Here is a 25,841-nt window from a genome sequence, read left to right as displayed (position 1 = left end):
TCACAGGAAGCCTGTATCAATGGGGACCCAGAGACAGACTCACTGAAAGCCTGTAGCAATGGGACTCACTGGAAGCCTGTATCAATGGGACTCGCCGGAAGACAATAGACAATAGGTGCAGAAGTAGACCATTTGGCCCCTCCAGTCTGCACCGCCATTCTGAGATCATGGCTGATCATTCACTATCAATACCCAGTCCCTGCCTTGTCCCCATATCCCTTGATTCCCCTATCCATCAGATATCTATCCAGCTCCTTCTTGAAAGCATCCAGAGAATTGGCCTCCACCGTCTTCCGAGGCAGTGCATTCCACACCTCCACAACTCTCTGGGAGAAGAAGTTTTTTCTCAACTCTGTTTTAAATAACTGACCTCTTATTCTCAATCCATGCCCTCTGGTACTGGACTCTCCCAACATCTGGAACATATTTCCTGCCTCAATCCTATCAAATCCTTTAATTATCTTAAACATTTCAATCAGATACTCGCCAGAAGCCTGTACCAATGTGACTCACCGGAAGCCTGTACCAATGTGACTCACCGGAAGCCTGTAACAATGGGACTCGCCAGAAGCCTGTACCAATGTGACTCACCGGAAGCCTGTAACAATGGGGACCCAGGGACAGACTCACTGAAAGCCTGTACCAATGTGACTCACCGGAAGCCTGTACCAATGTGACTCACCGGAAGCCTGTATCAATGGGGACCCAGGGACAGACTCACTGAAAGCCTGTACCAATGTGACTCACTGAAAGCCTGTACCAATGTGACTCACCGGAAGCCTGTACCAATGTGACTCACCGGAAGCCTGTAACAATGGGGACCCAGGGACAGACTCACTGAAAGCCTGTACCAATGTGACTCACCGGAAGCCTGTACCAATGTGACTCACCGGAAGCCTGTATCAATGGGGACCCAGGGACAGACTCACTGAAAGCCTGTACCAATGTGACTCACTGAAAGCCTGTACCAATGTGACTCACCGGAAGCCTGTACCAATGTGACTCACCGGAAGCCTGTACCAATGTGACTCACCGGAAGCCTGAACCAATGGGACTCGCCGGAAGCCTGTACCAATGGGACTTGTTGAAAGCCTGTACCAATGGGACTCGCCGGAAGCCTGTACCAATGGGACTTGTTGAAAGCCTGTACCAATGGTGACCCAGGGACAGACTGAGGGGCTTTGTCTGTTGTTCACATGTTTCACCCTGCTGGGAGGGTAATCAGTTCTGAAGTTAGGGATCAGGGGAAGAAGGGTCAGGGGGAGCAGGAGCTGGAGGATTTGGCATGGTCAAGGTGGGTGCGGTTTAATACACAGTGAGGTTGGGAACAGAATGTAGGAGGGGAGGGGGTGGATGTCAGAGTGGACACATAAGGGGTAAGCAGTCTGCTCTCCTCTTCATTCCTGAAGCCTGGGCACCTACAACAGGCAGTGCCAGGTACTGGAGAGAACCAACACCAGTACTGTTCCCACAAACCCCTCCCAATCCACTGAAACCCACCAATATCAGTGATTTCTCCCAGACTGATCTCCCCTATCAGACAAACAACATAATTCACAAGCCTCCTTTCACATACTCTCTGTTCCCAGCTCCAGCATGGGAAGAGATCACTAGGCTGACAGAGGAAACAACTCGATAATATGTTTAAAGTCTCAATGAAGTAACACAACATCCCCACTGACTCCTGGGAATCTCCTTCCCAGGATCGCAACAAGTGTGGGATGGAGTTGGAACTCTGGAGCTGTTGACCAGGAGCACACAGAGGTCCTGTGGGAGCAGTGGGAGTGGTCTCCTCGCTTGCACGTCCCGACACACACTGCTGCCCTATTTGTGGTGAAGACTGACCTCATCAGACACCTCAGGAAACCAGAGGGGTATCCTCGAACTGAAGCAGAGAAATGCAGGCAGGCAGCAGTGACTCCAGCATGCCTGCTGCCCCTGGCACTCTGCCGGGACGACCGACTCCAACGCCTCTCTTCTGGGCGGCGGCCCTGCAGCATGAGGCCTGGTCCTTACTGCAAACCCCCTGCCGTTTGCCTAAAAGCATGATTTGGACTTGCAGAATTGCACATTGGCAATGTCCAACAGGGGTTTGCAATCACACTAAAAGTCACTGAGTTGATCGTTCTCTCTTAGACTGCATATTGCCTTCACGCACCAGCACCTCTCTGTCGCAGGCAGCATCACGGACCGCACCAAGACCAGCTCCTTCAGTTTCTACACCAACGAGCAACTCGCTGATGGGAAAGACCTGTAAGACGTTAAATTCTTGATGACCGGCAGGGTCGTACAATCATAAAAAGCAAATTTTTAAAAAGACAATGCCATCTCTGCTTGGCCCTGTAGAAGCCATTGTGTCTGAGCAAACCATGACCTTATCATCCAAATCTCAGATTTGTCTACTGCATACATACTTTAATAATAAATGGATCTTGAACCTCGTGCAATATGTAATTGCCTTTACTAGAGAGGACAACACTGGACCTTGGTAAATATGGCTGGGGAAGTAGTTGAAGTGTCAGTGGGCAAGCGTTTTTGGACCAGCAATCATAATCTTGCTCATTTCAAACTAGTCATAAAAAATAGAACTGGTCCACAGCTTACAGTCTCAAATTGGGCAAGGCTATTTTTGACAGCAGTAGACAGGGACTTGCAAAGATTGATTGCGAAGGGACATCTGGCAAGTGGGAAAATTTCAAAAGTGAGAGTGAGATCAGAGTTCAATGTTAGAGATAAGGGCAAGGCTGGAGAGTTAGGAAACACTGAGGGATGAGGCATATTGAGGCTCAGGCCAGGAAAAAGAGACATGTGGCAGCTACAATCAAGTGAGCATATATCACAAGAGATATAGGAGTATACTCGAGGGAAAAATCAGGATGGCAAGAAGAGGTCACGAGATAGCTTTGGCAAAGAAGGGAAAAGGAAAGTCCAAACAGATTGTAGAAGTATCTGAAGAGTAAAGAAATAACCAATGGATGAATATGATTTGTGTGATTGCCTATATGTGGAACCATAGGAGATGGGAGAGGACTTAAACAAATGCCTACTCCTTGTCTATGTTTACCATGGAGAAGGACACAGAAGCTGGTGAGTTCTGGGAAGTGAACAGGGATCTTGGTGTGTGTCAACTTACAGAGGAGATGTTGGAGGTCTTTAAACATGTATAGGTGGATAACTGCCCAGGAATCACCAATTGCATCCTGGGCACAAGATCTGGCAGTTACTGGAAATCTTGAATCACACACATAAAATGCTGAAGGTCATGCAGCATCTACAGAGGGAAATAAACAGTCGATGCTTCCAGACCCTTCATCAGGACTGGAAAGGAAGAGGGAAGAAGCCAGAGTAAGAGGTGAGTGAAAGAGAAGTACTGCCTGGCCTACTGTGTTCCTCCAGCATTTTGTGTGTGTCAACCTGGCAGATGATAGGTGAGACCAGATGAAGGGTAAGGTGGGTGTATCCTGGGATATTGTGCGAAGCAGGAGAATAGATTGCTGGAGTCCTGGCAGAGCCTTTTCTACTTTTGTCACCCACAGGTGAGGTTCTGGAGAGTGACTGATGTTGTGCCTTTATTTACAAAGGGCTGCAAACACAAACCAGGAAACTGCAGGTCAGTGAGCCTAACAGCAATGGTGGGAAGGTAACCTGAGGAGATTCTGAGAGAGAGCATCTACCTGCATTCAGAAAGGCAAGGACCGATTAGGGATTGTCAACATGGGTTTGTGTGTGGAAAATAATGCCTCACAAATACGTGTTTTATGAAGAGGTGACCAAGTGGATTGATGTGGGCAGGGCAGTAAATGATGTCTACACGGACTTCAGCAAGGTCCATGACAAGGTCACGTGTGGGCTGGTCCAGTAGGTTAGAACTCATGGGATCCAGAGCAAAGTGGTCGCAGTCAGTGGGTGATGGTGGAGAGTTGTTTACAGATGTGAGGCCTGTGATCAGTGATGGGTGCTTGTCATGAGATTGTGGGTGGTCTGGTTGGTACATCTGGAGATAAGACCTGAACTGGTGGTAGGGTGAACGGTGAAGAACAGGACCTCCGTCGACTGCGATAGAGACAGTAAAATGCAAATGGAATTTAACTCAGACAGTGTGAAATCTGGGTGGGACTTAGAGTGAATGACAGGGCCCTGGGGAGTGGTGTATCACAGACAGACCTGGGGAGTACATAGTTACCAGGAAGACATGGGGGGTGCAGAAGGCAGAAATGGCAGCCTTCCTTCAACAAGGCACTGGAATTGGAATGTCTATGTTACAGATATACCAAACGTTCTTTAGGCCACAGGTAGAATATTGCATGCAGTCTAGTCTCCATGGCCTTGTCCTTTGCTCCACAGACAGAATAGTGTATGCAGTTCTGATCTCCATTGCCTTGTCCTTCACTCTAACTGGAATATGTTGTCCCTGAAATCTCTCCATCCTGCTTTGAAAATCTTCCCAACAGTCAAACGTCTCTAACTACAGACAGCCTCCCTTAACCAGCTTCTGAGGAGTTCTTGTCTGATGGGGTCAGAGCAGGAATGAAAGAATGACAGGGTTGTAAAAGAGAGAGGAAGAGGAAAACGAGGGGAGAGAGAAGCCTGAAAGAGAGGAGGAGGGAGAAACCAAGCACACTGCCACACAGCTGTCTTCTCCCAGATTATTTATTACAGCTACTTTGCATACTCTGCGCTTTTTACAAAAACAGTAAGCAGCAGCTTCAGATTACAGAGTCTGGGGCCCTTCCCTCTGCTTTCCCTCAGTACCCAGCACACCCACCCGCCACCATGGGAATCCCTCCCTTATTCCTTGGCCATGCTGCTTGTTCCCCCACTTTGTGAGATCGTCACTCCGAGTCCCCCATCTCGAGGGCCAGGGAGCGGCAACGTGGCTGTGGCGCCATTTCCGCGTGGGAGGCCCCATCCAGGGGCGGGAGGTACCCTGCAGGGGGGAGGCTGAACCTGTCCCGTGGGTTGGGTGGAGCGGGACCGCTGGACGGCAGGGAGTCGCCGCGGGCGAAGGTGCGGCCGTGCGGCGAAGTAGCCCCCTGCTGGTCCCGTCGGCGGGCCACAGCCTCATCGAAGGACTGGCTGCCCTTCTTCCTCCAGGCGTGGGAACGGGCAGCGGGGCTGGCGGTCAGTGGCCGGGATCGGGCCTTCAGTGCCGGTGGCAGCATGGTGTAGTGGGGCTTGGGAGGCACCACCGGCAGTGCCCGGCACGTCTGGGATTCCACCACGGAGCTCTCCAGCCGCATGGGCACGGCCGTCAGCTGCGGCCCCTCCATGCCACCTTCCGTAGGTGCAGCTTCCCTGCCCAGCTCCTCCTCCTCCTCCTCCTCATCCTCTTCCTGCAGTGACGCCCGGTCTTGTCCATCCGAGCACGTGGCCCAGGACTCCCCGCTCTCTTCAGCCTGCCCAGCGACGCCCAAGTTCGGATGCTCGTCGTCCTTCTCCTCCGCACTCCCATCGCAGAGTTCACCCTGTCCAGCGGGGGCTGCTACGGCTGAACAGCCCTCACGAGAGCCAGCATCCCTGGGCCCCAGCAGAGTCTGGTCCGACTCCTCCTCAGAGACTCCACCATCTGGCGTTGGAGGGGTTGGACAGCAGAGGCTGGAGGGAGGGCAGAGTGGAAAGACCTCTTCCGGTCCCCACTCATCCTCACAGGGAGGTTCCACCGAAAACTCTTGGAGATGGAGCTGTGGAGCGAGGAGGAAAACAGATCAGCGGGGTAAAACACAGATAGTCCCACCTCGCGGTCAACAAACTCATCCCTCTGTTCCTCCACACCCACTTCCCAGTCCCCACAACCATCTCCATGTTCTTCCACAGCCACTTCCTCATTCCTCTAGACCCATCTCCTCATTCCTCCACACCAACATCCCAGACACACACCCATCTCCCTGTTCCTCCGCACCAACATCCCAGACACACACACATCTCCTCAATCCTCCACACCAACATCCCAGACACACACCCATCTCCTCAATCCTCCACACCAACATCCCAGACACACACTCATCTCCTCATTCCTCCACACCAACATCCCAGACACACACACATCTTCCCACTCTTCCACACCAACATCCCAGACACACACACATCTCCCCACTCCTCCACACCAACATCCCAGACACACACACATCTCCTCATTCCTCCACACCAACATCGCAGTCCCAACACCAATCTCCCCATTCCTCCACACCAACCCCAGACACACACCCACCTCCCCACTCCTCCACACCAACATCCCAGACACACACACATCTCCTCATTCCTCCACACCAACATCCCAGACACACACACATCTCCTCATTCCTCCACACCAACATCCCAGACACACACCCATCTCCTCATTCCTCCACACCAACCCCAGACACACACACATCTCCCCACTCCTCCACACCAACATCCCAGACACACACACATCTCCTCATTCCTCCACACCAACATCCCAGACACACACACATCTTCCCACTCTTCCACACCAACATCCCAGACACACACACATCTCCACACCAACATCCCAGACACACACACATCTCCTCATTCCTCCACACCAACATCCCAGACACACACACACATCTCCTCATTCCTCCACACCAACACCCCAGACACACACCAATCTCCCCATTCCTCCACACCAACCCCAGACACACGCCCATCTCCCTGTTCCTCCACACCAACATTCCAGACACACACCCATCTCCCTGTTCCTCCACACCAACATCCCAGACACACACCCATCTCCTCAATCCTCCACACCAACATCCCAGACACACACACATCTCCTCATTCCTCCACACCAACCCCAGACACACACACATCTCCCCACTCCTCCACACCAACATCCCAGACACACACACACATCTCCTCATTCCTCCACACCAACATCCCAGACACACACACATCTTCCCACTCTTCCACACCAACACCCCAGACACACACCAATCTCCCTGTTCCTCCACACCAACATCCCAGACACACACACATCTCCCCACTCCTCCACACCAACATCCCAGACACACACACATGTCCTCATTCCTCCACACCAACATCCCAGACACACACCAATCTCCCCACTCCTCCACACCAACATCCCAGACACACACACATCTCCTCATTCCTCCACACCAACATCGCAGTCCCAACACCAATCTCCCCATTCCTCCACACCAACCCCAGACACACACCCATCTCCCCACTCCTCCACACCAACATCCCAGACACACACCCATCTCCTCAATCCTCCACACCAACATCCCAGACACACACACATCTCCTCATTCCTCCACACCAACATCCCAGACACACACCCATCTCCTCATTCCTCCACACCAACCCCAGACACACACACATCTCCCCACTCCTCCACACCAACATCCCAGACACACACACATCTCCTCATTCCTCCACACCAACATCCCAGACACACACCCATCTCCTCATTCCTCCACACCAACATTCCAGACACACACCCATCTCCCTGTTCCTCCACACCAACATCCCAGACACACACACATCTTCCCACTCTTCCACACCAACACCCCAGACACACACCCATCTCCCTGTTTCTCCACACCAAGATCCCAGACACACACCCATCTCCTCATTCCTCCACACCAACATCCCAGACACACCCATCTCCCCACTCCTCCACACCAACACCCCAGACACACACACATCTCCTCATTCCTCCACACCAACACCCCAGACACACACACATCTCCTCATTCCTCCACACCAACATCCCAGACACACCCATCTCCCCACTCCTCCACACCAACACCCCAGACACACACACATCTCCTCATTCCTCCACACCAACACCCCAGACACACACACATCTCCTCATTCCTCCACACCAACATCCCAGACACACACCCATCTCCATGTTCCTCCACACCAACATCCCAGACACACGCCCATCTCCCTGTTCCTCCACACCAACATTCCAGACACACACCCATCTCCCTGTTCCTCCGCACCAACATCCCAGACACACATCCATCTTCCATGCTTCCACACCAACATCCCAGACACACACCCATCTCCCTGTTCCTCCGCACCAACATCCCAGACACACATCCATCTTCCATCCTTCCACACCAACATCCCAGACATACACCCATCTCCTCGTTCCTCCACACCAACACCCCAGTCCCACATCCATCTCCCCATTCCTCCACAGCAACATCCCAGACACACACCCATCTCCCTGTTCCTCCACACCAACACCCCAGACACACACCCATCTCCCTGTTCCTCTACACCAACATCCCAGACACACACCCATCTCCCTGTTCCTCCACACCAACATCCCAAACACACACTCATCTCCCTGTTCCTCCTCACCAACATCCCAGACACACACCCATCTCCCTGTTCCTCTACACCAACATCCCAAACACACACCCATCTCCCTGTTCCTCCACACCAACATCCCAAACACACACTCATCTCCCTGTTCCTCCTCACCAACATCCCAGACACACACCCATCTCCCTGTTCCTCCACTCCAACATCCCAGACACACACCCATCTCCCTGTTCCTCCACACCAACATCCCAGACACACACACATCTTCCATGCCTCCACACCAACATCCCAGACACACGCCCATCTCCCTGTTCCTCCACTCCAACATCCCAGACACACACTTACCTCCCTGTTCCTCCACACCAACATCCCAGACACACACACATCTTCCATGCCTCCACACCAACATCCCAGACACACGCCCATCTCCCTGTTCCTCCACTCCAACATCCCAGACACACACCTACCTCCCTGTTCCTCCACACCAACATCCCAGACACACCCATCTCCCCACTCCTCCACACCAACACCCCAGACACACACACATCTCCTCATTCCTCCACACCAACACCCCAGACACACACACATCTCCTCATTCCTCCACACCAACATCCCAGACACACACCCATCTCCATGTTCCTCCACACCAACATCCCAGACACACGCCCATCTCCCTGTTCCTCCACACCAACATTCCAGACACACACCCATCTCCCTGTTCCTCCGCACCAACATCCCAGACACACATCCATCTTCCATGCTTCCACACCAACATCCCAGACACACACCCATCTCCCTGTTCCTCCGCACCAACATCCCAGACACACATCCATCTTCCATCCTTCCACACCAACATCCCAGACATACACCCATCTCCTCGTTCCTCCACACCAACACCCCAGTCCCACATCCATCTCCCCATTCCTCCACAGCAACATCCCAGACACACACCCATCTCCCTGTTCCTCCACACCAACACCCCAGACACACACCCATCTCCCTGTTCCTCTACACCAACATCCCAGACACACACCCATCTCCCTGTTCCTCCACACCAACATCCCAAACACACACTCATCTCCCTGTTCCTCCTCACCAACATCCCAGACACACACCCATCTCCCTGTTCCTCTACACCAACATCCCAAACACACACCCATCTCCCTGTTCCTCCACACCAACATCCCAAACACACACTCATCTCCCTGTTCCTCCTCACCAACATCCCAGACACACACCCATCTCCCTGTTCCTCCACTCCAACATCCCAGACACACACCCATCTCCCTGTTCCTCCACACCAACATCCCAGACACACACACATCTTCCATGCCTCCACACCAACATCCCAGACACACGCCCATCTCCCTGTTCCTCCACTCCAACATCCCAGACACACACTTACCTCCCTGTTCCTCCACACCAACATCCCAGACACACACACATCTTCCATGCCTCCACACCAACATCCCAGACACATGCCCATCTCCCTGTTCCTCCACTCCAACATCCCAGACACACACCTACCTCCCTGTTCCTCCACACCAACATCCCAGACACACACACATCTTCCATGCCTCCACACCAACATTCCAGTCCCAACACCATTCTCCTCATTCCTCCACACCAACACCCCAGACACACATCCATCTTCCACAGCTCCACACCTATCTCCCCATTCCTCCACACCAACATCCCAGTCCCACATCCATCTCCCCATTTTACCATACATCCACCCATCTCCCCTTTCCTGACAACGGCACAGTGACCTTCCCAAATCACTGCGCTAATTCCTGGCATGAGAATGCTGTCCTACAGGGACCAAAGTGTTCAGACCTATTCCTTGGACTACTGGCAGAAGTGTGCTCCATTCAAATGAAGAAGAAAGCTAAACGGTGATGTGTTTGTGGGGGGGGGAGCAGTTTGACAAATGATTCTGCAGATGCTGGAACACACACAAAATACTGGAGGAACTCAGAAGGTCTATGAGGAAAAAATGAAATTTTGACTTTACAAGCCAGAGTGAAGGGACTCAGGATAGGTTGAAGAAATAAATGTGCAGACTATTTTCTAAACGGGGAGAAAATCCAAAAATCTGAGATGTAAAGGAATTTGGTAGTCCTTGTGCAGAACACCCTAAAAGTTAACTTGCAGGTTGAGTCAGTGGTGAGGAAGACAAATGCAATGCTAGTGTTCATTTCAAGAGGTCTTGAATACAAGAGCAAGGATGAGCTGAGGCTTTATAAGGCTCTGGTGATGCCCCACCTTGAGTATTGTGAACAGTTTTGGGCTCCTCATCTCAAAAAAGATGTGCTGACATTGGAGAGTATTCAGAGGATGTTCACAAGGATGATTCCAGGAATCAAAGGGTTATCATTCGAGGAACGTTTGATGGCTCTGGAATTCAGAAGGATGAGTGGGGATCTCATTGAAACCTTTCGAATGTTGAAAGGCTTAGACAGAGTAGATGTGGAAAGGATCTTTCCCATAGTGGAAGAGCCTAGGACATCAGGCACAGGCTCAGGGTGGTGAATTTGTGGAATTTGTTACCACATGCAGCTGTGGGGGCCAGGTCATTGGGTGTATTTAAGGTAGAGATTGATAGGTTCCTGATTGGACATTACATCAAAGGTTACAAAGAGTAGGTCTGAGGAGAGGGAAAGGACCAGCCATGATTGAATGATGGAGCAGAATTGATGGGCCAAATGGCCTAATTCTGCTCTACGGTCTTCATTTCCCACCATGGACACTGCCTGACCTGCTGAGTTCCTCCAGCATTTTGTGTGTGCTGACAAGGTAGATGCTAGGCTGCTTCCACTCATGGGAGAGTCTCTAACAAGTGTGGCTGCCTCCCACCTCCAGAAACCTGGGATCAGTCCTGGCCTTGCCTGCTGTTGTGTGTGGAGTTTGTATATTTCCCATAGCCTATGGATTTCCTCTCATATCCCACAGGTTTGTGGGTCAGTGAGTTAAATTCCACTGTAAATTGCTCCCTGGTTTGTAAACCCTGCAGGGTGACGTCGAGAGCAAGGTGGGGAGAAAGAAGTCACATTAGTGTGAATGGGTGGCTGATGGTCAGCACTAACTAGATGAGCTGAATGGCCTGTTTCCATGCTGAATCTCCTGTCTCTAACTCTACGGAGGTATTGTTACAAGCTCATTTGAAACCAGGGTACAGTCAGGAGTTGTCTTGCAGAGGGTGCTGGAGGCTGGATCACTGGTGGTATTCAAAGAGGAGCTGGGTTCATTTGCAGATGATTGGAGGGTCAGGCTCATTTGGTCATTTCCATAAGGAGCTTCTGAGGAAGCTGTTGTGGAGGTCTGGCACATGAGGCAGTCAGGAGGTAAGGATGCGTGGGATCCTCACCTGGGTGTGGTACTCCTGCAGCCCGCCCTCATCCATCTCCCGTTCCATCAACTCTGACTCGATGCTCATGTCCACTCCCCCGGCCCTGCTGTGCTCGCAGGCTGGGAAGTATTCGGAGGGGTCCATCTCCTCTGGGGTACGCAGGGGCCGGCCCAGCTCTCCCAGGTAGTCGGACTCGTAGTCACCCTCCCCTACTGTGTCCTGGCTGTCCAGAAAAGAGAAGGTGTCCTGCAGTTCCAGCGAGATCTCTGGCATCAGAGGGAGGGTGGAGGCTGAGACTGTAATGAGAGAGAGAGGGTCACTCCATCCTCCCTATCTGCAACCCATTCCACCCTCTCTCACTTCCTCTTTCATTTGCCCTGTCTCCTATGCTCACTCTTTATCAGTAATCCCTTTGCTCTCTCCATTCCCCTCCTCTCTTTCCCTGTATCCCTCTCTCTCCATTCCCCCCTCCTTCTCACACACCGAGGGATCACTGGTGGAATATTCAGCAGTTTCTGGTCCCTGGGCATCAGCACCTCAGGATCTATCAGAACAAATGCGTGCCAGCAACTAGACTTCATCAGAAACTCCAGCTGTTCAGTGGAGAGCATCCTGACGCACCGTCTGGTACGAAGACTCAGGATTCAACATTTAATATCACCAGAATGTTTTTGTTTTGCAGCAGCATTACAGTGCAAGACATAAAAAAACTACAAATCACTGTATACATTACTATATATATATATAATATATATATTACTATATATTAAAAAGTTAAATTGAACAGGTAGTTCAGAAAGGGAGGAAAAATAGTGAGGTACACTATCCATTCAGAAATCTGAAGCAGTTCCTAAAACATTGAGTGTGTGTGTCTTCAGCCTCCTAAAGAGGACATGTTCTGGATGATGAAAGTCCTCAATAATGGATGCTGCTCTTCTTGAGGATGTCCTTGATCCTGGGGAGGTGAGGATAGACTCAGCCAGTACCATGACAGGCACCAGCCTCACCACCGAGGGCATCTTCCCAGGGCAATACTTGGCAGCAGCAGCATCCATCCTGAAGGATCCTCACCATCCCAGGCATGCTCTCTTCTCATAACTACCATCAGGGAGGAGGTGCAGGATCCTGAAGACACACACACAATGTTTTAGGAAGTTTGTTCTGCTCTGCCATCAGATTTCTCATGAACTAATGAACACTACATCGCTATTCCTTTGTTGCATTTACAGTATTTATTTTCTATTGTAATTCATAGTAATTTGTTATGCCTGCACTGTACTCCTGTCATAAAACAATAATTCCACAACTGATGACAGTGACAATAAATTTGACTGTGCTCTTCTTGTTTTCTCACCAGCTTTATCTTCGATTCCTTTTCTGCCAGTCTTTCCCTCTCACACTCTACTTGAATACTTCAACCTTCCTCTCTCTCTTCCCCATCTCCTGCTATCCTTCCCTTCTTTCTTCACAACTCTAACATCCCCTACTTTGTCTCCTTCCCTCCCTCTGACTCCATAATATGAAATATGGACAGAAACTCTGAGGACTGTGGCATGATACTCCCTCCCAACCAGCAGCCGCGCCCGAGGCATCATCCAGACCAACTTTCCTCTCCTTCAACTTCTCTACAATGTTTGATTCAAGTTCAGGAATAGTTACTACCCCTCAACCATCAGGCTCTTGAAACAAAAACAACTTCACTTGCACCATCATTGAAATCTTTCCTAAACCAATGGACCCATTTTCAAGAACTCTTCATCTCATGTTTGCGATATTTATTTCTTATTATTGTTTTTTTCTTTTTGTAGTTGCTAGCTTGTTGCCTTCTGCACTCTGGTTGAATGTGCTAGTTGGGTGGCCTTTCATTGATTCTGTTATAGTTATTATTCTATAGATTGGATGAGCATGCCCACAAGAAAATGAAACTCAGGGTAGTATATGGTGACGTACATGTACTGTAAATCGGTAATAAATTTACTTTGAACTTTGAAGCAAAACTTGGTTCTAGAACCCAGGAACAGTTTCTGCACACAATGCCGACATTAACGAAATGAGTTCTACTCTACTTGACCCATATCCCAATTCTTGGCTTATTCATATGCCTCACAGCCTATTAAACAGTTTTATTGGAACTGCCTCTACTTTGTTCCAACTCATTCCAGGCATCCAGCATTACTGTGATAAAACACTTGTCCTGCCCATCTCTTTTAAACTTTTCCCTTCACCTTAAATCTATGCACTATAGTACACAGAATCTCCACCCTGGGGAAAAATTACCAGCTGTCTATCTATGCCTCTCATAATAGAACCATAGAACCACAGAACACTATGGCACAGTATGGTGATCCGTGTGACCGAACCGGATCTGCGCACGGTGATCCATATGACTGAACTGGAAATTCGTGTGACGGTCTGAACTCCTGAACCATTTTTTTCTACAGCAGCCATGCAGTGCTGAGACTCTTACGTTCCAAGCCACAGCCTGTGAAGACAAATTTGCTATATGCCTTCTTCATAACTGTCTGTCCCCATATCCAGGCTCTTTCTGTTCATCAACATTCCTTCTTGACATCCCAAAATACAGCATCTTGGAACCATAGAACTATAGAACGCTACAGCACAGTACAGGCCCTTCAGCCCCCATGTTGTGCCGACCCATATAATCCTTAAAAAAAAGTACTAAACCCACACTACCACATAACCCTCCATTTTTCTTTCATCCATATGCCTGTCCAAGAGGCTCTTAAATACCCACAATGTTTTAACTACCATCCCTGACAAGCCATTCCAGGCACTCACAACCTTCTGTGTAAAAAACTTACCCCTGATGTTTCCCCTAAACTTCCCTCCCTTAATTTTGTATATATACCCTCTGGTGTTTGCTATTGGTGCCCTGGGAAACAGGTACTGACTATCCACCCTATCTATGCCTCTCATAATCTTGTAGACCTCTATCAAGTCCCCTCTCATTCTTCTATGCTCCAAAGAGAAAAGTCCCAGCTCTGCTAACCTTGCTTCATATGACTTGTTCTCCAAACCAGACAACCTCCTGGTAAATCTCCTCTGCACCCTCTCCATAGCTTCCACATCCTTCCTATAATGAGATGACCAGAATTGAACACAATACTCTAAGTGCGGTCTCACCAGAGATTTGTATAATCTAACCAACTTCTATTATAAGACCATAAAGTTATAAGATACAGTGCCTATATAAAGTATGCACCCTCATTGGAAGTTTTCATGTTTTATTGTTTTACATTGAATCTCAGTGGATTTAATTTGGCTTTTTTAAGACTGATCAACAGAAAAAAAATCTCTTTTGTGTCAAAGTGAAAACAGATCTCTACAAACTGATCCAAATTAATTACAAATATAAAACACAAATAATTGATTGCATAAGTATTCATCCCTTTCAAGTCATTATTTAGTAGATGCACCTTTGGCAGCAATTACAGCCTTGAGTCTGTGTGGATAAGTCTCTATCAGCTTTGCACATCTGGACACCACAAATTTTCCCCATTCTTCTTTACAAAACTGCTCAAGCTTTGTCAGATTGCATGGGGATCGTGAGTGAACAGTCCTTTTCAAGTCCAGCCACAAATTCTAAATGGATTGTGGTCTGGACCCTGATTTGTCCACTCCAGGACATTAACTTTGTTGTTTTTAAGCCATTCCTGTGTAGCTTTGACATTATGCTTGGGGTCATTGTCTTGCTGGAAAACAATTCTTCTCCTAAGTCACAGTTCTCTTGCAGACTGCATCAGGTTTTCCTCCAGGATTTCCCTGTATTTTGCAACATTCATTTTACCCCTTACCTTCACAAGCCTTCCAGGGCCTGCTGCAGTGAAGCATCTCCACAGCATGATGCAGCCATCATCATGCTTCACAGTAGGGATGGTATGTTTTTGATGATGTATAGTGTTTGGCTTACATCAAACAAACCCTTTAGTCTGATGGCCAAAAATTTCAATTTTGGTTTCATCAGACCACAGAACCATCTTCCAGCTGACTTCAGAGTCTCTCCCATGCCTGCAGGCAAACTCTAGCCAAGATTTCATGTGAGCGTTTTTCCAGTGGTGGCTTTATCTTTGCCACTCTCCCATAAAGCTGCAATTGGTGAAGCACCAGGGCAACAGTTGTTATATGCACTCTTTCCCATCTCAGCCACTGAAGCTTGTAACTCCTCCGGAGTTGTCATAGGTCTCTTGGTGGCCTCCCTCACTAGTCCCCTTCTTGCACGGTCACTCAGTTTATGAGGACAGCCTACTCTCGGCAGATTTACAGCTGTGCCATTTTTTTCTGTTTCTTGATGATTGACTTAACTGTACTCCAAGGGATATTCAATGACTTGGAAATTTTCTTGTATCCTTCTCCTGACTTGTGCTTTTCAATAACCTTTTTACAGAGTTGCCTGGAGGGTTCTTTTGTCAGAATACAGACTCACCAGCAGTTGAACTTTCTAGATACTGGTGTATTTTTACTAGCCACTTGAAACACCTTGAATGCACACAGGTCTCCAAAAATTGATCTCTATTTAACGAATTGTGTGACTTCCAAAACCAAATGGCTGCACCAGTAGTGATTTGGTGTGTCATACTAAAGGGGGTGAATACTTATGCAATTATTTGTTTTATATTTGTAAGTAATTTAGATCAGTTTGTAGAGATCTGTTTTCACTTTGACATGAGAGTCTTTTTTCTGTTGATAACTGTCAAAAAGCAAATTATGTCCACTGTGACTCAAAGTTGTAAAACAATAAAACATGAGAACTTCCATGGTGCGGGGGGCACGGGAGGGGTGAATACCGTCTGTATGCACTGTACAAGAGCAGAAATTCCTCCTCATCTCCATTCTAAAAGACGTCCCTCTATTCTGAGGCAATGTCCTCTGGTCTTAGACTCTACCACCACAGAACCTATCCTCTGCTCATCCACTATCAAGGCCTTTCACCATTTGATAGAATCAATTATGCCACCCCTCATTCTTCTGAATTCCAGTGAATACAGGCCCAGAGCCATCAAATGCTCTTCACATGACAAGTCATTCAATCCTGGAATCTTTTTCGTGAACCTCCTTTGAACCCTCTCCACGTACCCTTTCAGCACGTACTAAGATTAGAGGCCTGAAACAGCTCACAATACTCCAAGTGAGGCCTCACCAGTGCTTTATAAAGTCTCAACATTATATCCTTGCTTTTATATTCTAGTTCTCTTGAAATAATGCTAACATTGCATTTGCCTTCCTCACCACAGACTCTCCATTTTGAAAATAGCCTATGCTTTTATTTCTTCTATCAAAGCACTTCACTGTAACATCAACCCAATGACATATTCATCCAGACAACAGAAGTCCCAGCACTAACCCCTACAGTATACCAGGTTACTGTAGCCTCCCAAAACAACACCCTTCCAGACTACCCTGTTTCTTGCAGCCAAACCAAGTCTGAATCTAAATTACAGATCTCAGTCACTATGGATTTCTGCATCTGAAACTTCCTGATTAACCTCCCATCACAGACCTTCTCAAGGGCCTTACCTCAGACTACATAGACAAAATCCAATGCCCTATCCTCATTCACTTTCAACCCAAAAAAACATAATTCAGTCAGGTCTGTAAGATGTGACCAGCTATACTGACCATCCCTGACTAGTCCACATTCATCCAATTGCATCCCTAAGAATCCCCTCCACTGATCTATCATTTCCTGGATTATCCCCATTTCCCTTCTCAAACAAAAAAAAACATTGCTACTTTCCAGTCCTCCAGAATTTCACCTATTGCAAAGATCTTCATTAAGGGTCCATCAATCTGCTCTGTCAGTAACCTGGGGTAGATCCTATCAGGGATTTATCCCACCATAATGTTTTTCAGAGACCCAGCATCTCCCATTTGATCTGAAAATGCCCTTGCCTATTCAAACACCCCACACTGATCTCACTGTCCTGTCCATCCTTCCCTTTAGTGAACACCAGCTCAAGGTATTCATTTGGTACCTAACTGTTGTCACACCATGGGTTTTGGTGAGGGTCACATGCTCTTATGAAGGCATCACTTTCAAAAATCAGACAGCAGGCCACAACAGTATATTCAGTACAAAGGTGTTTATGGTGACCTACAGGCAAAAAACTTTTAGAAAAAACATTAAAGTATTTACAGTGCAAAAAAATGGCAAAATAACAAAACTGACAAAAAAGAAAATACAGAGAAACATCACCAGACCTTTAGAACTAGAGCTCCAAACTATCAGTCTGAAAGAACACACCTCACCACAGCCTCTCTCCCTTCCCACTTACACCAAAATGATCCTTTCAGTAAAATCTCCTTACGCCAGGCAAAAAAAGGGTAGTCCATTCTTTGGAATATGGGGGGAGGGGGTGTTCTTACCATGAGCCGGATCAAAAAAGGAATTCACATCCTTCTTCTCAATCACAAATGTCCACAAATAACACTCATCACGATAAGATCACAATAACTCTGCCCAACAACATCAATCAATAGCTGGCCATTTTCCAGGAGCCAGCACTCTTCCCCAACCCCCAAGATGAACTCTTCCAGTGAGCCCACACAGAGCACGTGCCACCACGACGGGCATCCCACCCACCCAGCAGTCAGGTCTCCTCCCTCAAATAGAGGAATGCCACTGGCCTGGAGTGGGCAAGCACAAACAACAGGATCCGAGCTGTGAAGGGGCCTAGCACATGCACCCAATAAACTAGTTCCTGCACTGCCAGACAGTGATAATGAGGATTACTGCACTACTGGGGGCAAGGAAGAGAGAAAAAATGACTTGTGGTAGAGCTGGTCTGTCACAGCTGCCTTCCTCTGACTTTGTACTGATGAAATGTTACCTCTCTCCATGGGCACTGTCACCTGATGTGTGCTTCCCATATTCTTAGCCATTGTTCCAAAGTTCCAAATTCTGGAAATTTCTGCTGGCCTCTTCTCCCTCCCTCACAACCGCCTGCCCCCACCATTGTGCTCATCCATTCCCTTTGGTCTCTCCATCTGATTTGTCACTCCCTACCTTCTCTCCATCTGTCCTCCTCCCTCTCCCGCCATCGCTTCCACTTTCTTCCCATTCTCCACCCCGCCCCCCCGTGTTCACCCTGTGTCTCTCTCCCTCCTTCCTGCACTCTCCCCTCACCCTTTCTCTCTCTCCTGTTGACCAGGAAGAACTAAGTCCATAAATCAGTAAACTTGAATGAATCAAGGAGAGTGGAAGTAGACAAGTGAATTGTTTTAGCAAACACGAGGAAATCTGCAGATGCTGGAAATTCAAACAACACACACAAAATGCTGGTGGAACACAACAGGCCAGGCAGCATCTATAAGGAGAAGCATTGTCGATGTTTTGGGCCGAGACCCTTCGTCCTGACGGTGCTTCTCCTTATAGACGCTGCCTGGCCTGTTGTGTTCCACCAGCATTTTGTGTGTGTTGAAGTTAATTCTCTTTGTTTGTGTCATGGCTGCCATTTTGTGAAGCTGCTCTGTAATCTTCATTTTTTGATCTGTCTCAGGAACTGAGTTTTGCTCAGCAATAGCTGCATCAAAATGCTTTAAAGTGGACACAGTGATGTTCCTGATAATCTGCTGGACAAGATCATTTCCAAATGAGAAGTTATTTGTGAGGTGTGTTGAAATGTGCAGGTTTATAAATGGGGGAGTCTATTTGACCTGAATAACCCAAGCCTACTCACTGGCTGGTCTGCTCTGATTCAGAACAAAGAAACATCAATTACAAGCTCTTATTTATGAGGATAGCTCATGATGTTGATGTAGACCAGAACCAGTGGAAAGGTGGCACACATTCTCCAGAAAGGGAGGAACCAATGGGAAGATGACACAGGTTCTCTGAAATAGACAGAGCCATGGAGATTGAAACACAACTGATAAACAGTGTTTGAAAGTGAGCGACTTCGAATACAAAGCTGTGACAGCTCACCAGAACAAGCATTGCAGATGTGAAGGACCCCACGTTGGAGATCACAACGGGACCACGTGGAACACCTCGCCAGCAAAGACTTATTTCCCAGGTATTACCTGTTCTTTTCTTCGATTGCTCGTGGAGGGTCAGGTGTGCTGACAGTCAGTCAGTTTGTGCTTTACTAGTTGAGACACTGAAGGTAATTGTCAGTAAATACAGATTCTCTCTGCCTAACATCATCATCCCACTCAGCATCTCACAAAAAACAAAACCTCCTCTCTGATTCTGTTACAGCCTCAGTAAAGCAACCAGCATAACCAAAGACCCCAGACAATCTTTCTCCTCTTCTTTCCCTTCAGGCAGAAGATAGAAAACCTGAAAGCACGTCCCACCAGGCTCAACGACAGCTTCTATCCTGCTATCTGGCTATTTAAAGATTTCCTGGTACCATTGCTGGACTGCTGACCTCACAATCGACCTTGCAATGATCTTGCACCTCACTGTTTACCTGCACTGCACTTTCTCTGTGACTGTAGTACTTTATTCTGCATTGTTCCTGTTGAACTCAATGACCTGGTCCGGATGAACAGAGAGCGAGACAAACTTTTCACTGATCTCTGTACATCTGACAATAATAAACCAATTCCAATTCCTCTCAATTCTCACTCACCTTCCCCATCTTCCTCCTCTTCCCCTAAATCCTCCTCCTCCTCCTCCTCCTCCTCCTCCTCCAACTCGTCACCCTCTGTTTCCTCCTCCTCGGCTGTGTCTTCAGTCTCGACCTGGCTGGCACTCGGCAGTGGGAGTCTCCCCTGCCCCTCAAGTGCGACTCCGGGGGTCTGGCCCTTGGCGGCTCGGTTCAGGAGGGGTCCAAGGTGCTGGGGCAGGGAGACGGAGAAGGGACCAGAGATGTGGAGAGCCACACGGCGGCCGGCTCTCTCCCGAGCCTCCTTGGCGGAGCGGGGTGAGTCGGGGCCCCCACGCAGTATGGGCCGGACCCCCTCCTCCAGTGGCAGCGAGCAGAAGGCTGGCTCCTCGGTGTCCAATGGCCGGCTGGAGAAGCTGTCCCGACGGCTCAGCGAGCTGCTCCCATGCGGGGATGTTCCTGAAGGGACAGAGAGGGGCAGATGGGGAAAGGGGAGATGGGGAGTGGTAAGGGGGATAGGGAGGGTGGAGGGGGAGAGAGAGTGAGAGGGTATAGGGAGGATGAGGGAGGGCGAGAGGGGGAGGAGGAGGGAGATGGTGAGGGGGAGAGAGGAATAGGAAGGGTGGGGGAGAAAGGGGAGACAAGGATGGGGTGAGCATGGGGATAAGGAAAAGGGTGAGAGAGGAGCGAGTGAGAGCAGGATTGTGAGTGGGTGAGGGCAGAGTGGTTCAGATTAAGAGTGGTGGGGGCAGGAGGGTTTGAGTTTGAGAGGGGAAGGTGTTATTGGGAGGGAGAGCAGAAACAAGGGGGTGGTGAGTATGGTGAAGGGAGAAAGTAAGGAGAGAGATTAGAATGGAAAACCAAGGTCCTCGTTCAGCAAACCACAAGCACCTAGCGCATTATCACGGAGCGACCGGGCTGACAATCAACGTCGGGAGGACAATGGTAAAGTGAAGCGTGTTCCCCATTCAGAGCTGCAGCCACATCTCCAGAGTAAGGGCCAGTCAGACTCACCATCGTTGGTGAAGGGTGCTGAGCTCAATGAGTCCATGCTCTTCGCTGGCCGCAGGGTCATGGATGAGGTCTTCAAATCTGCAGCAGGAAAAGGTGGAGGAAGGGAGGGTGTTTAAACAGGAAAATGGAGTGATAGACCAGTCCTTACACATCTCATTCAATCCCAACAGACCCCACCACTTCCCATTTATGCTCAATTCATTCCCAATCTTCCCCATTCACTGCCTACAATCCACACACCAAATGGACCCACCCCTTCCCTATCACTCCTACCATCCATCATCCCGAGACCCACCATTCCCATTCACTCCCATCGTCCAAACTCCCAACGAGACCCACCATTCCCATTCACTCCCATCGTCCACACTCCCAACGAGACCCACCATTCCCATTCACTCCCATCGTCCACACTCCCAACGAGACCCACCATTCCCATTCACTCCCATCGCCCACACTCCCAACGAGACCCACCATTCCCATTCACTCCCATCGCCCACACTCCCAACAAGACCCACCATTCCCATTCACTCCCATCGTCCACACACCCAACGAGACCCACCATTCCCATTCACTCCCATCGTCCACAGTCCCAACGAGACCCACCATTCCCATTCACTCCCATCGTCCACACTCCCAACGAGACCCACCATTCCCATTCACTCCCATCACCCACACTCCCAACGAGACCCACCATTCCCATTCACTCCCATCACCCACACTCCCAACGAGACCCACCATTCCCATTCACTCCCATCGTCCACACTCCCAACGAGACCCATCATGTTCCACATGTTCCACATGGAAGGTTAGTTAAGAAGGTTCAGTCGTTAGGTATTAATGCTGGAGTAATAAAATGGATTCAACAGTGGCTAGATGGGAGATGCCAGAGAGTAGTGGTGGATAATTGTTTATCGGGATGGAGGCCGGTGACTAGCGGGGTGCCTCAGGGATCTGTTTTGGGCCCAATGTTGTTTGTAATATACATAAATGATCTGGATGATGGGGTGGTAAATTGGATTAGTAAGTATGCCGATGATACTAAGGTAGGAGGTGTTGTGGATAATGAGGTGGATTTTCAAAGCTTGCAGGGAGATTTATGCCGGTTAGAAGAATGGGCTGAATGTTGGCAGATGGAGTTTAATGCTGAGAAGTGTGAGGTTCTACATTTTGGCAGGAATAATCCAAATAGAACATACAAGGTAAATGGTAGGGCATTGAGGAATGCAGAGGAACAGAGAGATCTAGGAATAACTGTGCATAGTTCCCTGAACGTGGAGTCTCATGTAGATAGGGTGGTGAAGAGGGCTTTTGGAACGCTGGCCTTTATAAATCAAAGCATTGAGTACAGAAGTTGGGATGTAATGCTAAAGTTGTACAAGGCATTGGTAAGGCCAAATTTGGAATATTGTGTGCAGTTCTGGTCACTGAATTATAGGAAAGATATCAATAAATTAGAGAGAGTGCAGAGACGATTTACTAGGATGTTACCTGGGTTTCAACAATTAAGTTACAGAGAAAGGTTGAACAAGTTAGGTCTCTATTCATTGGAGCGTAGAAGGTTGAGGGGGGATTTGATCGAGGTATTTAAAATTTTGAGAGGGATAGATAGAGTTGACGTGAACAGGCTGTTTCCATTGAGAGTAGGGGAGATTCAAACTAGAGGACATGATTTGAGAGTTAGGGGGCAGAAGTTTATGGGAAACACGAGGGGGTATTTCTTTACTCAAAGAGTGATAGCTGTGTGGAATGAGCTTCCTGTAGAAGTAGTAGAGGCCAGTTCAGTTGTGTCATTTAAGGTAAAATTGGATAGGTATATGGACAGGAAAGGAGTAGAGGGTTATGGGCTGAGTGCGGGTAGGTGGGACTAGGTGAGATTAAGGGTTCGGCACGGACTAGGAGGGCTGAGATGGCCTGTTTCCGTGCTGTGATTGTTATATGGTTATATTCCCATTCACTCCCATCGTCCACATTAAGTCCCACTCACCTCAGGAGCACTATCTTGTAAAATATTACTTGCCCCCCAAACCTCTCCTTCCCTCTCTCTCTGACACTTTTTCAGTTCCATTGTCACCTTTTCCCTCATTCCGATTCAATTTTCGTTTGGAATCATTCCCAGATCTCCCAAGGTTAAATATTGATCGCCATTTCTTGACCTTCAAAGAGCCTTTTCTCCTGTATTGAGAGAGAGAAGGGAAGAAATCAATAATGTACCCGAACCCCTGGGTTAGACCCCATCCTGTAACCCACTCCTGGGGATCTGTTATTTTATATACAACCCCACCCTCAACTTCTCTGACCAAAGCCCTGGGTTGGATCCCACTCTCGGGGATCTGTTATTCAATAAATAACCCTCACCCTCGACTCCCCCTCAATGAATCTCAGGAATAGATTCTACTGCTGAGGATCTGTTATTCCATACAGTATACAACCCCCACCCCCCTCCCTTCTCCAGTCCCCAGTACCTGGTGTCCGGCAGCTCGATGATAGTGTGGTAGGGTTTGATAGCAGGCGGCCCATCCCCGAGGTGCAGGACATGAGGGATCTGAGAGGGGTGGATACGCCCTGGCCCCAGGGCAGGCGCCGGCTCTTTCGTTGGGCTAAGGCAGGGCAGAGACTGGCATCGCTCGGTTTCTCCATCTGTGGGGTGGAAGGGTGTGAGGGGGGAGAACAGCAGGAATAGTCAGGGATCAGAGGACAGTCAGCTGCTTGTTGTGTTGCACCCCTCAGTCAGACTGGGCCAGTCTCCCCTGTATATCTCCATCCTGAGCAGAAAAAGGCCACTTGGCCCCGCAAGCCTGTCCCACCATCCGTGCGACCATGGCTTATTCATACCGGTTACAGCTCCCCTTCTGTGCCATTTCTCATCCCTCTCTCCCCTTCGATCCGTCAAATAATTCCCCAGCTTTACTTGAAATATCTCTGCCACCCACTGTGACGGGGAATACCAGATATTCACAGCCTAATGCCAGAATAAATTCTGACATACCACAATGTCAAATGACCATCCCCTTAGTTTACAGTTGTGTCCCATTGTTCTAGAGTCTGTCACTGGTGTAAACAGCACAATATTGATTCTGTCACAGCCCATTGGAGACATAGCAATGAATACACCACCCATTCTCCTCCTAAACTCCCTGGAATACAGAAACAACTTCTTTTGGTAGGATGAACCTCTCCTCCCTGAAGTTCGCCTTCCACTGCCTCCAACGGGGCCCAAATCGCGCTCAACTGTGTCCTCACAAAACCACAGGCAGAAATAGCAACCCATTCACTATGAAGGCTTGCCACCGTTTGCCTCTGGTCTGTGGTTCCTGTTATTGTTCTGTAATTCCCCTCTATGCCCCAGTGCGTCACTCCTGGTCACTCTCTCTACATTCAGATCTCTGTTCTGAATCTCCTCAGTGACCAAGTCTCTACAGCCCCTGGGGGAGAGAATTCCCAAGAATACCTTCCTCCTCATCTGTCCTGAATGTCCAAAATCCAATTCTGAGTGTGACCCTCGGTTCCGGATACACTCACCCTGTAAGGAGTCTGGACATTTCAGTGAGATCACCTTTCACTCTTGTAGAGAGGACAATCCCAGTCTGCTTCTTGTGGGACATCCCGAGAATCGATTTGGGGACCATTCACTGCAATCTCTTTGTCACATGTTGATCCACATTGCTCCAAGGGTAGTCATAGCCGAAGGGTGGTAGTGGGGACGAGCTCCCACTGCTAAACAACTGCTCATCATGGCGTGCGTCTCACACAGCCTCTGACAACCAAGTCCAACTCCCGGCCTTCACGTGTGGCACAGTTCTTATGCCCAGCGGAGCTGTTCTCACTGACAGGAGAAGGGGCAAAGGTGGGCCACTGGCCCCTTAAAACCAGTTGCTCCGGGCAGATGGGGCTCGTTAACCATAGATGGCAGCTCATCTAGAAGAGCGAAAACTCTGATTTCAAACCTCCGCTGCCTTGCGGCTATACCCGCTCACGGGACAGGCTTTGGGAGTAAACCCAAGGAAAAATCCGGAGTCGGAGTCCGGAAGGCGGCTGACTGCTGTACCCGGCACCGGCACGGCAACTCCTGAGATGCTGCCAGCACCAAACCGTATCGACTTTCATCGTTCCTTTGGACCCGTCATCAGCATGGAGAGGGGAGGGGGAGGGGGGGTCCCACTGCATGGGCAACAGACGGATCTCCATATCAACTCTGCCCTGACGTGTGCCCTGGAGAAGCCACTCCTGGTGACTGCCAGAGGTGCAGTACCCATGGTCGACCACAACCGATGGAGGCCACATGTAGATCCACACTTAGGAGAGGAGTGCAGACCCGTCCACAATATTTCAGGTGTGGTCTCCCCAGGCCCTGGGATAATTGGAGCAAGATTCTTGGAGCCAAACACTCACAATAAACTGTTTCCCTCCTTAAGTTACTGTCCCTGTGGGATGACATGCAGTGTCTGGAGGGCCAGGATACCCAGCTCACTCCCAAACTGACAAGGTGAGAGACAGTGAGTCAGTCCTTGAGTGGGCAGAAGAAATGCCATGGGAGGAGAGAGCAAGAGTGAGGAAAAGGGGGAGGAGAGTAAGAGAGAGGAGTGGGAGTGAGCAAAGTGGGAGGTGAG

General features: G+C 49.1%; 1 protein-coding gene across 1 annotated transcript in view; it reads right to left on the bottom strand.

Annotated features, from left to right (window-relative positions):
• Positions 1-4,631: 4,631 nt before the first annotated feature.
• Positions 4,632-25,841, bottom strand: part of LOC132380929 (rho GTPase-activating protein 30-like) — a 79,139-nt gene continuing 57,929 nt past the window's right edge. Inside the window, exons 7-12 of the mRNA XM_059949898.1 lie at positions 23,697-23,871; positions 23,306-23,406; positions 21,235-21,312; positions 20,245-20,679; positions 11,669-11,946; positions 4,632-5,681 (exon numbers count right to left, since the gene is read on the bottom strand). Coding sequence (XP_059805881.1) covers positions 4,833-5,681; positions 11,669-11,946; positions 20,245-20,679; positions 21,235-21,312; positions 23,306-23,406; positions 23,697-23,871 — 1,916 coding nt within the window. The 3' untranslated portion in view covers positions 4,632-4,832. The remainder of the gene's footprint in view (positions 5,682-11,668; positions 11,947-20,244; positions 20,680-21,234; positions 21,313-23,305; positions 23,407-23,696; positions 23,872-25,841) is intronic.

The sequence above is a fragment of the Hypanus sabinus genome, chromosome 25, assembly GCF_030144855.1.
Source record: "Hypanus sabinus isolate sHypSab1 chromosome 25, sHypSab1.hap1, whole genome shotgun sequence".
Classification (NCBI taxonomy): domain Eukaryota; kingdom Metazoa; phylum Chordata; class Chondrichthyes; order Myliobatiformes; family Dasyatidae; genus Hypanus; species Hypanus sabinus.
The sequence above is the reverse complement of the archived record's forward strand: the minus strand, read 5'-3'. Positions and strand labels throughout refer to the sequence as shown.